This window comes from Phalangium opilio, unplaced genomic scaffold, assembly GCF_054372755.1.
Source record: "Phalangium opilio isolate 3A_F unplaced genomic scaffold, DU_Popi_V2 ptg000042l_1, whole genome shotgun sequence".
Classification (NCBI taxonomy): Eukaryota; Metazoa; Arthropoda; class Arachnida; order Opiliones; family Phalangiidae; genus Phalangium; species Phalangium opilio.
This window is the reverse complement of record NW_028324166.1, coordinates 6,084,979-6,099,019: the sequence shown is the minus strand read 5'-3', so window position 1 is coordinate 6,099,019 and position 14,041 is coordinate 6,084,979. Positions and strand designations below refer to the sequence as shown.

General features: G+C 37.5%; 1 protein-coding gene across 4 annotated transcripts; it reads right to left on the bottom strand.

The window, feature by feature from the left end:
* Positions 1–1,067: 1,067 nt before the first annotated feature.
* Positions 1,068–13,851, bottom strand: LOC149678687 (gamma-aminobutyric acid receptor subunit pi-like). 4 transcript variants are annotated; one of them, XM_089836626.1, is made up of 11 exons: positions 13,803–13,851; positions 13,078–13,170; positions 11,863–12,095; positions 9,875–11,794; positions 9,705–9,790; positions 9,567–9,634; positions 8,314–8,555; positions 4,305–4,387; positions 3,606–3,734; positions 2,521–3,561; positions 1,068–1,695 (listed from the first exon to the last, which is right to left on the bottom strand). In XM_089836626.1, exons 4-10 carry the CDS (start codon positions 9,931–9,933, stop codon positions 3,428–3,430), a joined length of 801 nt encoding a protein of 266 aa, XP_089692752.1. In that variant the 5' UTR covers positions 9,934–11,794; positions 11,863–12,095; positions 13,078–13,170; positions 13,803–13,851; the 3' UTR covers positions 1,068–1,695; positions 2,521–3,427. The 4 variants fall into 4 exon arrangements, with proteins under 4 accessions (XP_089692752.1, XP_089692756.1, XP_089692754.1 ...); XM_089836630.1 differs by having other exon boundaries at positions 2,521–3,543; XM_089836628.1 differs by having other exon boundaries at positions 9,875–11,779.
* Positions 13,852–14,041: the final 190 nt, after the last annotated feature.

Genomic DNA, 14,041 nt, shown 5'->3' with positions numbered 1-14,041 from the left:
GAACTACAGTTAAAAGCAAGAACAACCGCAATTGCGAAAACCTATCGTGGACAACCCACCCTAGGGAGGCTAGACGTTTCTCGTAACCCTAGCTGATCGCCGCGAAAGTCTTAAACCAAACTATGACGATGGAGTAGAAGCCAGGTGTGCAGACTGGTGTCCATGTATGATGGACAAAAACAAAGACCAGAAGATGGTGGTGTAGAAGCCAGGTGTGCAGACTGGTGTCCATGTGGGATGGACAAAAACAAAGACCAGAAGATGGTGGTGTAGAAGCCAGGTGTACAGACTGGTGTCCATGTGGGATGGACAATGACCTGAAGATGGTGGTGTTAGAAGCCAGTAAGTACAGACTGGTGTCCATGTGGGATGGACAAAAACAAAGACCAGAAGATGGTGGTGTTAGAAGCCAGTGTGTACAGACTGGTGTCCATGTGGGATGGACAATGACCAGAAGATGGTGGTGGTTAGAAGCCAGTATGTACAGACTGGTGTCCATGTGGGATGGACGAAGGCCTTAAGATGGTGGTGATTAGAAGCCAGTAAGTACAGACTGGTGTCCGTGTGGGATGGACAAAGACCAGAAGATGGTGGTGTGAGAACTCAAGTAGAGTAGCCATTTCCGTGACTGTGAAAGCAGTTCGGAAATGGCGAACACGTTTGCTCCGATTTGGAAACTGCGAACGCGGTCACGTGGGTGTAACAACAGACACACACACAGACACACAGACATACACACACACAGACAGACACACAGACACACACGATCGTTACAGAACCTCTCCGTGACATACGTCACTCGGAGAGGTAAAAATTAAGTTAAATTAGGTCAAAAATAACTCAAATTGTCTCATCTTGAGACCTACATGTTTTGAACGTTATCTAACTCATTTGACTAGTTTTTTAATGTCATTAAGAGCCGCAATCTTGGTGTCTAGTCCAAAGAGAAAATCAGTTGTGACAAGATCATAAGAATATATTTTATAAACTGTTAAACAAGAGGCTAACACAATTCGTGGTACCTGTTTTAGAATGTTTGAATTGAAAGAAATAACCAACAAGTATCTAAGGAACTTTTCGAAAACTTTTAATGGACGCATTGAAGATCATGTAATTACTTGGAAATTCACCAAAAGAAAATTTTGATGTCTAAATTTAAGCTTACTGACTAGCTTCTACTATGCCTTACGGCCCATGAATGATACGAGATTGAATTAGGCCATGATTTCACGGTCAGAAAGAGAAATATCATGGACAAAGTAGAAATGGCGATCAGTGGGGAAAATTTTCCCATTCTAATTTGAGCATTCAGTGACTTCATTAGAGTTTTCTAGGACACACTTGATCTCACCGAGTTAGATTCATGACATAGATATCAATGTCTTCGTAAAATCTTTACTAGATTTTCGGTGCTGAGTATGGATAGGCAACACTTGTAAAGTAGACCCAATACACAACGGTGAAGCAAATAAATCCAAGTGGAAATAAAACTCGCGATACTCTGTCCCACCAATTGTCTTTCTTCAAAGCACAAATGGGCATTGGAGTTTGTTCAGTGCTCGTCTTGACTGGTTCTTTCTTATTGACGTTATCCGCATTAGAAGCGGTTGCATCAGGCCACGCAGGTTGTATCTTGACGTTTGACGAATTAGTTTTTTCACGGAGAAGAATTTTTGAATACTCTGTACACCGATACTATAGTCATAGGAAAAAAGCAACAAATGAATACAACACCCACTAAGAAATAATAATTCCATGCTCTGATTTAAATTTCTTCAGATCTTAACTACACTTTTGAACGTGCTACATTATCGTTAGAATTCTTGAGCTTTTCATATACCATACGCAAATCATCCTCTTTAAGTCCCCTTCAGCTGTTATTTCGTGGAACTTATCCTTCCGTTTAATTTTACGCCAGCGCATCCAAGAGATTGGGTGCCAATTCACTAGCCTCTCAGTGTATATATGGGGGTGACCTGCCTCTCTTGGGTGAAATAGAGGGCTTATCAGTTTATCGTGGGGTTCTTCTCTCGCTACCTCCAACCTGAGTTTTTTTACCAGCATCACGCTATAATATTCCACTTCTTACAATGACTATTTTATTCGAAATAATAACAGGGCGAAAGAGAAACAGTTTTTTAACATGGTTTTTTTTTTCTTAGCGACCATGCTCGAATTTTACAGAACGAACCCCTCACCTGTAATCAGGCTGGGGAGTTTTTAGTCCTTTCTCAAGCTTAATGCTAAGAGTACACTAAAAAGAAACTCTTTCATGGCGATAGCGTTTCTTACAATCTAAACGATGTATAGATTGCAGCCATTCTGATATTGCTACTTATTGGTAGATCATTAGCTTATGCAAATTATATAACTTTTTCAATACGCAAAAATAAAACGAAATATTAGAAGTAATTCAGATCTTAAGTAAGTATAATCAGAGCAGAAAGTTAGCATTTTGCAGTCGGTATTCTATTTCGCTACAAATTCAGGTCTCCCAAAGTTAGAGGCAACAGGGCCTACCTTTTTTAGAGAATTTCGACTCCAAGACTGCGCTAGAGTGAACTCAATAAGAGACAAGAACACGCTTATCATGCAAGCCAGAAGCCAAACATCCATAGCCGTCATGTAGTCTAGGACTGGTAAAGAACCACGAACTTGAACAATTGAAGTTGCCAAAGTTAGGATGGCCGTCACTCCGAGAGTTATACGACCCGGCACGGCCTCAACATCAAGCCAGAATGAAACGAATGATAAACAAACAACCAGAAAACTTATCAAGAAATTTTGAAGAAAAAATTGTGTTTAGAATCCAGCGAAGCTATTGATACCATTTCACCTTATAAAAGGGATTTCTAAGAGAAAATAGAAGAGAGTATAATACTTCTGCCTCCCCGTCGTGCGCCTCGTTTGAGGGGTTGGATTTCTAAACCTCTAGCGTCACAACCCCCTCCCAGGACAGCCTCCTCACAGCTTTTAGAGAGAGAAAAATAGTCCCCGCGAGCTTAGACGTGGCGAACGCGGACGCGGAGCGGTTCCCTCTTCCAGAATCCCAGGAGTAGCGATACTTTATACAAAAACACAATATCTAAACTCTAGCCTCCTAATTGACTATTTGAAGTTCTAGGGGGGAGGAAAAAACAAGACGACCCTCAAACGAGGTAGAAAGCCGGAGTAATGTTAAATTTTGAGCCAAGGTCTCTCTTCTATTTTTTTCTGATAAGTCTAGAATAAATTAAGGGAAATGTTTTATGGGCGATTTTTGATATGGATCACTTTGTTCTAGTCATGAGAGAAACTGGCCATCATGTATGGTCCATTTTCTTTGGTTGGCAATGCTGATGTTGCTACTTTATAATGGAATTGACCGCACGTTGTTTGGCATAATGTTATTTTAGCTTAAACGCGGGATGTACGAAATGGGTACAGCTCAAAGTGATGGAAATAATGGAATTATATCAAACCTGGGAACGTAAGTGTTCATAATACTAGCCATTAAAGCTCTTTCAAACACAAAATTGGCATAAAGGGTTTCTTTCGCTAATTCTGTGGAAACGGAATACACTTTAAAGGAATTTAATTCGCTAATCATATTTTTTAAAACTTACCAGTATTTATCGTAACATTTGTGTCAAGAAGCGTGATCTTAAAGTTAAGAGGTTTAATTTTGTTTTCGTACACCACTCCCAAAGAGTCCCTTAACCAAGAGAGCTGTATTTCTGTGGTTTTCGAAGCCACTAAATTTGAAATGAACGGTTAAGTAACTTTAGCTAAAAGTCACTTTAGTTCAAAAAATATTAAATGTTTTATGTTAACATTCGCGATGTTTCTGATAAGTCTGCCATAAATTAAAGGGTTTGTTCTTAGGGTCAAACTGAGTGCAAAATATTAAGGAGTAATGGGTTTACAAAATTACGTTACGGAGATATTTGTTCCCAAACATTGCCCACTATTACAAGGAAAGAGACACACATGTGGAGTATGACTTATCAGTTTTCAACCTATGAACAATACAGAACTTTTATTTAGCAAAAGTGTATTATTAAATGGGTATAAAAGTGCGTGTAAAGCTAATTACTTCACATGCATGGCTATTTCATTGTTAGTCATGGGACCTGAGGTATAGTACATACAATAGTTCAGACATAAATTTTCATACTGAACAGATGCGAAGTTTCAAAGTAAATTAATTAAAGCTGAATGATGTTTTAGAAAATGTTTGCTTTTCACGTAATAGGCATACTACTTCAAATTCACCCGACCCAAGTGTAACAAAATAAAATACGTCAATAAGCCATATAACTTACGAAGACCAATTTCGAGAGAGCAATACTGAGAATCCATTGGATAGAGGTGAAAGTTCATATTGCAACTCACTACTAGCATATATCTGTAATTTAAAATTTTCTGTAATATGCCTAGAGCTTATTTAGTTAAAACAAGTTGGGAAAACCAAAATATTACCTCTCCGTGTCGAGAAGATTATATAACCTTAAGTATCCAATGAAAACGTCGACCTTTTTGCCTTCATCCTTTCCCGCGCTTTGCGCTTCCGCATTTCATCCTTACTCTCAACATTATCTTACTCCATTTTACATATAAAAATCAAATACTCACAAAAAGAAGTGGCAAAAACCTGCTGGCTCTTTACAACCACCTAATTTGACTTAATATCCAATTTGCAACAACAATAATATACCGGTAGTTTAATTGACAACCTACTAGCATCGAAATTCTCATTAAGAATGGCTCCCGCGGATAAAAAAGGGCAATTTTCAACTAGGTGGGCGTTATCTCATTAGATTTGAAAAATATCATTTCTCTTTTTTACCAATGCCTAACCGTTTGGATTTTTTTAAAGCAATCTTAGCACCAAAAAATATTTTTTGATACAAAATAAATGTTTTATATTCTTATTAAGAATAGAACAAGAGGATAAAAAAGGTCTGTCCTCTCGTAATTTTTTAAGCTTTTATCATGATTACTCTATACAACAGTAACAAGGAGTATAAACCCATTAGTGGAAGCAGTATTTTTTTTCCGAAACAATCTCGCTTATGTTTATCCTCCCTTGACTTCGCTAAAAACGTATTACTCCTACGTAAAATATTAATAAACAGGCAAGGATTCATACCAGTAAAGGAGCGCAATATTATCCATATTTTCATTTCATATACAGAGAAAAGAAATTATTATGTTTCTGAGAGGAGCTTCCCATTTTTGTTGTTGTTTTGAAAAATATATCGCAATGCACGGGCCTTGATATATATAGGAGGCAATGAATGAAATATATCACAATGCACGTGCCTTGATAGATATAGGAGGCAATGAATGAAATATATCACAATGCACGGGCCTTGATAGATATAGGAGGCAATGAAGGAAATATATCGCATGCACGGGCCTTGGTAGATATAGGAGGCAATGATAATTTCTCTTTGCACGAGAGGTTTATCTTTAATATTTAAATAAATATAACTATTTTTAATTATTTTAATCTTCAATAATTAACATTAATAATAGTTAAATCGTTTAAAATAAAGTTATACCTATTATCTTCTCAAACTTTGCTAATATTGACGTTTAAAGTGAAGGGTACCCCTCTTCCCGCTTTCTTCAAATTTTGGGGTATATATACGATTCGTTTCCATTATAATAGTAAGGAAAAAGCGCAATTGCGAAAACCTTCGGTGGTCGATCCCACCTTAGGGAGGCTAGACGTTTCTCGTAACCCTAGCTGATCGCCGCGTATATCCTAAAACCAAACGATGATAATGGAGTAGAAGCCAATGATACAGATTGGTGTCTATGTGGAATAGACGGAAGGACCAGTGGATGGTGGTGTTAGAAGCCAGTGTAAGTGCAGACGGGTGTCAATGTGGGATTGACAAAGAACAGAAGATGGTGGTGATTAGAAGTCAGTATGTACAGACTGGTGTCCACGTGGAATGGACGAAGACCAGAAGATGGTGGTGATTAGAAGCCAGTAAGCACAGACTAGTGTCCGTGTGGGATGGACAAAGACCAGAAGATGGTGGAGTGAGAACTCAAGTAGAGGAGCCATTTCCGTGACTGTGAAAGCAGTTCGGAAATGGCGAACACGTTTGCTCCGATACGCAAACTGCGAACGCGGTCACGTGGGTGTAACAACGGACAGACAGACACACACACAGACAGACAGACACACAGACACACAGACAGACACGGCCGTTACAGAACCTCTCCTGGACTACGTCACACGGAGAGGTAAAAATCCGTAATGAATAACAGGCCTCAACCTCCTTCCGAGGTGACCCAAGTGAACATTGCATACGTCATTTTCACGTTTCCACCAATGACCCAAAAGAGTTAAATTTAGGGTGTGTGATCAAATTTACACATTTTGACAACGTGTTCCACGAATGTTACGGGGAAACTGCGGTTCTAATTATGTTAAGCAATCAAGCAGGTGAAATATTTATTTTATCAATATTTTAAAAATTCCTTGCGCGTGTGGAGCTATTTTTTTCCCTGGCGAATAGACAAATTCGAAAATTACAAACAGAGAAACCAACAAACAGTGGCGAACGCCATTGGGGTATTCTGAATCTCGACAAGAAGCTCCGCCAGAGACAGTGCAAGTTGGTTAATCTCCCGCATGTAGTGGACTCGGGCTCCCACTAGCGTTGCTTCTTGGCGCGAGGGAGACACCCCAATGGTGTTCTCGCCTCTGTGTGTGGGTTTTTCTGTTTGTAATTTTAGATTTTGTCTATCATGACAAATTTGAAGTAAATTGTTAGATAATAGGGGATTGTAAAAAAGAAAGAGGTCACGTGAAAGTGTTTTCAGTACTGCCAGATAACTTTAAAAAGAAGGCTGTATATATTTAAAACGTCCTACTACACCCCCTCCCCCGCCCATAATCTTTTTTTGTGGGACAAGGCCTAACTGAAAACTTTATTTTGTGGATTTGGGCGCTGTAGATAATTAAACGTTTTAATTTAAAACTGAAGGTGAGTTTTTACCTCTCCGTGTGACGTAGTCCAGGAGAGGTTCTGTAACGGCCGTGTCTGTGTGTGTGTCTGTGTGTCTGTCTGTCTGTTGTTACACCCACGTGACCGCGTTCGCAGTTTGCGTATCGGAGCAAACGTGTTCGCCATTTCCGAACTGCTTTTACAGTCACGGAAATGGCTCCTCTACTTGAGTTCTCACACCACCATCTTCTGGTCTTTGTCCATCCCACGCGGACACCAGTCTGTTCTTACTGGCTTCTAATCACCACCATTTTCTGTTCTTTGTCAATCCCACATTGACACCAGTCTGCACTTACACTGGCTTCTAACACCACCATCCACTGGTCTTCCGTCTATTCCACATAGACCCCAATCTGTATCATTGGGTTCTACTCCATTATCATCGTTTGGTTTTAGGATACACGCGGCGATCAGCTAGGGTTACGAGAAACGTCTAGCCTCCCTAAGGTGGGATCGCCACCAAAGGTTTTCGCAATTGCGCTTTTTCCTTACTATTATAATGGAAACGAATCGTATATATACCCCAAATTTGAAAAAAGCGGGCAAGAGGGGTACCCTTCACTTTAAACGTCAATATTAGCAAAGTTTGAGAAAATAATAGGTATAACTTTATTTTAAACGATTTAACTATTATTAATGTTAATTATTGAAGATTAAAATAATTAAAAATAATTATATTTATTTAAATATTAAAGATAAACCTCTCGTGCAAAGAGAGAGATTATCATTGCCTCCTATATCTACCAAGGCCCGTGCATGCGATATATTTCCTTCATTGCCTCCTATATCTATCAAGGCCCGTGCATTGTGATATATTTCATTCATTGCCTCCTATATCTATCAAGGCCCGTGCATTGTGATATATTTCATTCATTGCCTCCTATATCTATCAAGGCCCGTGCATTGCGATATATTTTTCAAAACAACAACAAAAATGGGAAACCCCAACTCAGAAACATAATAACGTTTTCATTGGATACTTAAGTTTATATAATCTTCTTGACACGGAGAGGTAATATTTTGGTTTTCCCAACTTGTTCTTTTACTACGTGCAATATGAAGTACGTTTGCATTACATTGATGTTCATTTTTTATAAATAAAGGTCCAACTAAAGGAGCGTCTGCTCAAAGGTTCAAAGCAGTTGCACCACGTGACGAAACACTTTTTAATGCCTTCCCCCTATTTGTTTCCCCTCCTAATCTTTTTTACAATCCCCTATTCCGCTTCGTTTAAAAAAGAAATACTCGATTATAACTAAAACCAGTACTGGTGCTTTAAAGGTTAGAAAGGTTATTGTTTTACCTGCCAATTCTCATGACGGACGTGTTCCCGTAAAATTCAATGAGCGCCGTAAAAATATTATTCAGCGTATGAACGTATAAACTGGATCTTTTAGTGTTTAGGAAAATGGTATCAGGCTTCCATATGCATTTGTCCATGTAAGAGGGCATAATTTCATGTCTATATTTTGCAATGTTTACTCCTGTAATGTTCAACATCGGATCTTCCCACACTTCCATTAATTGAACTTGCAAGCCGTATTCCTGAAATGCGACAACAAGATGAGGGATTGAGGTTCACTTGGGAGGTGACGGAAACGGTGTTGGGGTTCATTCACTTCCGGTGGACACGGGGCAGTTGCCACCTCTAAAGTAGGATTGCTAACATGTGTTGTATTACCTCAAAATGTGTCGCCCAGAAGCTTGGCTATAGGAATGCGCCACACTTTCAACTAGGACTCGGGATTTATTGAGAGACATGAAAGTTACAACCCCCCCCCCCCTTTTTATGGCGTGGTTGACCAAATTGAGCACTGAAATGGAGATGCGTGAAAGGGGAGCTCATTGGCTTGAGATCTTAAACTGTAGGGCGGTTTCTAGGTTTTTGGGGTGTAAGAAGAGTAGGCCAAGGGCATGCACTTTATCACGTATTGCACAAAATACAGCGAATATATTTTTGACAAGTTGGGAAAACAAAATAAACGTCTCAGAGTTGAGAAGGAGACATACCCAATTAAGAAGTTTTTCTTTAATAATTAAATAAATAAAATTGATATTAATTATTTTAATCGTCAGTAATTTACCTTAATAACAGTTACGTCGTTTTAAGAAACGTTATTCCTAAAATAATTTTAAACATATCTATTGTTAACGTTTAAATTCAAGCAAATTCCTCTTTAACAATTCTTGTAAATTTAGGGTGTATAAAGCGATGGATTCACAGTAAATAATAAGAAAAACCTCAACTTCGTGAGCCTTGCCATTGCCAGGCCAGATGTTTATCATAATCATAGCCTATCGTTGCGTACATCTTAACCCTAACGATGAAAATGGAATGAACTGCAAACGCGGTCTGGATATTGGATGTACGCTTGCTTCGATTTGCCAACAGAGAACTGGTGACAGACAGACACACACACAGACACGTCCAGTGTAATACCTCTCTGTGACGTCATCGTGACTCGGAGAGGTAAGAACCGATTATTAATTGGATTATCACATTGAAGTTTGAGACTTTTAAAAAATATACAACAACGATACTTAAAAGAAACTCACCATATCTTTTTCAGAAATATCGTAAAGAGCAGGAATTGTTAATAGTATTGAAACATTTACAGCTGAACCTAAGGCAGGGTAAACAAACAAGTAAAAAACTTTTTGACCAAATCTACTTGAGCTATTTCTGGAACTTACTTGGTCTCTCGTATCCCACATCTTCAACGCATAAATTAGGTTTCACATTTACCCAATTAATTTTATTGGAACTATTGGCGTGCTTTCTAAATCAATTAATTAATGAATCCAATTAGTTAATTCTCTGACCAAAATCTAAATTAAAATTAAATTAAAATATGCAGAATTACATTAAAAGCACGAAAATCAAGAGTGGGAATGAGAAATTCATCAATTCTTTAGTTTTCATGGTAAACACGTTCTATTTATGGGGCAACTACGAAATAACGCAATTCAGTATAAAATAAATATTGAGATCAATATTTAGGAAGAAAATCCATAAGAACTCTGGAAAACTGCGCACTGAGTGACCACTTTCATGGCGTGCATGTAACTGTGAAAAGTAAACAAAAAACCTCTAAGAGAATAGTGTTTCGCTTTACTGCACAGCACATTCAATTCTTACAATTAATACAATAAGGCACGAAACGTTTTAACCTGACTTTTCTTTTATAGATTATTTTTAAGCTATCCGGCGTACTAAGGCAAAACGCTATTTAGTCTTTGTACCCACTTATCCATGGCCGTCGAGAAAAACGGCCAAATAGCGCACCCCATCAAGACAACCCTAGACGCGTCCGGTGTCAATAAAAGTTACAGGCCTAACGGAAATTGACAGAATTACTTCACCTTCTCTATACGGCCCTTCACCCATCCATATTAATCGTTGTAACATAAGTCCCGAAATAAATGCGAACAAATTTCAATATGTATATGAAAGTAAAATTTTAAAGTCAGGAATCTTAATTTTCGATTGCAACACTAATATTATAAATAGAAAATAAGCTCTGTCTTTATGCTACGTTTTCGGGCTAAACCGCGCTGAATCGTTTTCCATGAATCTTGAACCCTGGGAAATCACATTAGCTACTTCGGTTTTTTTTTACACAAAAAAAACCCCAAGAGTGATGATAACTGGAAAACGTATACAGACCAACTATAGTACTGTTTATACTAATTTAGTACTATTAATACTAAAATCTACCCGTTTCTTATAGCATATCAATCTAAGTACTAATTACAAGCGACCAAAGTTGCGGGGTAACAGCTACTTACATAACTCTGTATTGTTTTGGATCAAGCAAAGGTTTGCACAGAGCGTAGCTGTATTTACTTTGGTCCGTCGGTTTCACAAGTTTCGGAAAATTGCGTGTTAAACGCAACTCCGAAAACTTTTGTGAAAAGGCGCATTCTACTTAGTGCACCTTATTTGAGCAACCGGCGAGATGCCTCCGCCTTTTCCCCATTTTTTCATGAAAAATTCCCGTTACCAGTACTTACGTATCCCATTAAAGAAAGCAGACCGAAACAAGGCCTAGAAAGTCAATATTGTGAAAGAGCACAGTCAAAAAAGATAATGTAATTACACATAATTATAGATTGGGGAAAGAAACATACATTAACTCGCCACGAAGGGAACATGTTACGAAATTATAGTTATATTTAATGATGGTGAACAGTTCGATTTTGGGACAACATTTTTTGTATAAAAACTTCCAAAAAAATCTATCATCAGCCTTTCTTTTATTAGGCAAACATGAGCTGCCAGCAACCCTGAGCTCTTAATAGTAGAGAAATTTCGTAATAAAAAGTTTGAAGATTAAAAACCCTAAATTCGATCATAAAACGTTTCATTTAAATTAATTTAGGGTCTACAATTTTTCACATTAAATTGCTTTGCGTCTACAATAAATTTCACATTTAATTGCTCTGCGTCTATAAATTATGACATTAAATTGCTTTGCGTCTGCAATTCTAACAATAAATTGCTTTGAAATAACAAAATCTCACAGTGAATTGTTTTGCGTCTCTAAATTCTTTCGTTTAATTATTTTGCGTCTCCAAATTGACACAATAAATTGCATATTATAATTGCCACATTGTTCCTTTTAGCAGAAGACGCTTTAGGTGTAATTTTAATGAATATTTGAATATTTAATTATACTGCATAACTTATTACCGTAATGAGATGAAATACAAATTTACTAACTTCTTTCGATTAACATTCAGTAAACCAGCGAGCTTGTGAAAGGTACCTAAATATTAATGGACTTGAGACATGTTAAATTAAAATTATAATATGTTAAATACGAAAAATAGAATAGAAATTTTAACAAACCGAAATCAAGGGTGGATTTTCTTTATTCCTATAGAAAAAGTTCACATGGGTACATTTACTTGTAGCAAAATAATTTCACATGGGTACATTTGACTGATGCAAAATAAGTTCACAAAGGTTGTACAAAAATTGAAAACTTATATGTCTCTATCTATTGTAATGTTCATTTTAGTTGCGCAACCAATAGCCATGTCATGTTCATCAACTGCCTTGAGAGTGAATTCGTAATTTCCCTGAGAAGAGAACATAAAATTCTAATATTAATCTTCCGCACAGATAAAGAACTACGGTACGATACAGCCCTTTAGCTTAATCTGACCCGAAATTCCCATCCTCGATGGTCTAAGCGAAATGACTTGTGGAAAGTAAGATCTACTAACCTATAACAAGTAATATTTATAGACACATCCAAGACTTCATGATTGGTACTCGGTAAATAAAAGTCAAACTAATTTAGCATTAAATCCCATTTTGCTACTCTAGAGGTCAGATAATGAAATATTCTTCTCCTCACAAGGACAATCGTAACTACTGTTCTGCTGTAATATCTCTGACCAGAAGATAAATGAACAGCAAGGAAAAAACCGTTTGAGAAAATGTGTTTGGAGAGGCTAAGACTCTGCGAGTTTTAGCTAGCAGACTACCTGGGCCTGTCCCACGAAAACCGAGAAAAGGCGCCTGCTACTAGCTCGGCGAGTGTTTTTCACTATATACTCTCATTCGTCCTTTCAGCTTCGACTCAATCTTTGAGAGAGGAAGTGACTATAGCTAATTAATTGGACACTTACAGTTGGTTTGTGATTTCCCCATTGGAAGTTCCTTGTGTAAGTGTATATGTTATTTGGCACGATGGGGCAGGGTGGTTCCACTAAATTGGCAGCGCAGGAGTCGGTTTCGGGAAAGTACTCAGAATGTAAAAATTTCGGATCGAATGCGGAAACGGTTGACCTGAGCTTTTCAGAGTAATGTTCTAAAGAAAACATTACCATTTAAATCCCGTATCTTTCCTTTCTAAACATGTCAAGCTCATTATCTAGTTGAAACTGTATTTTAAGGTTTCTAGCACAACAACCTCCTTATATTTTTTTCGTATGCAAACACCCAAGCATCATTTTCTTGATAATGCAAACTTGCCATATATTGTTGGGCAAAATGGCTGCGGCGCACGCCACAAAAGAATAACGGTCAAGTAGTACTTATTTTTTCTATACTCACGGGCTTTGAAGGTAACTCGAAACTGGACATCTTGGTATCTTTTTACGACGCACGAACACTGAGGAACGTTAACACTCAAAACAGTGGTACCATCTAGATACAGAAATACTGTTTTAGACCAAAATATCTTCAATCCAAGACAAAGACACTAAAAATCTATTGAACCAACGTTACACCCTTACTATAAATTTGCTAAGCAAAGTATGATTAGGAACTGTTCCATATATTCTCAAAATATTGCTTTAAACACAATTAACCAGTTAAAATTTATTTCATATGGACACCTAGCGGAAACAGGGTAAACTGCTCGGTTATTCGAGAGGAAATTCGAATAACCGTATTAAATACTAATACAGTTCCCTTAGCCGAGTAATCGTTTCTAAGTGGTTGAATCCGAATAGAAAACGAGTATTCGACTGAAAATAGGAATTGAAAGAATATATGTCTGATGAAACCGAGTAATAAAATTTTCGAGTACTCGTTTTGAAAAAAATAGTGATGCTTCATGGTGTATTTAGAAAACGATTAATCGTTTCGAAAAGAATATTCTTCTGTTAAACCGAGTACTCGTTTTGAAAAATACGAGTATACTCGAACTAGATTTTTTGAAAAACGAGTAATATTCGTTTGAACGAGTACTTGATTCGGAATTCGAATAGGATATTTACTATTCGGTTTGAAAAACCACCATTCGCACAGCCGTATGGATTTATGAAAGAACTTACTGCATGAATTGAAATCGAGGTTGACGGCCTGGATACCGTTGGTAACAACAGAGAGACCGACCAAGGTCAAAATAATATTAACCATGGGAGACATCTTTTTCTTCTTCGTTAGCTACGAACTGAAATGTCAATCTCTAAAATGTTTCTGGTAAGTAAACTCCAACCCTTTATATTCATGGATCTACAAAAAGATACTATAATCAATCAATGATAAGAGTCAAAAGGGTTATGGTACTTTA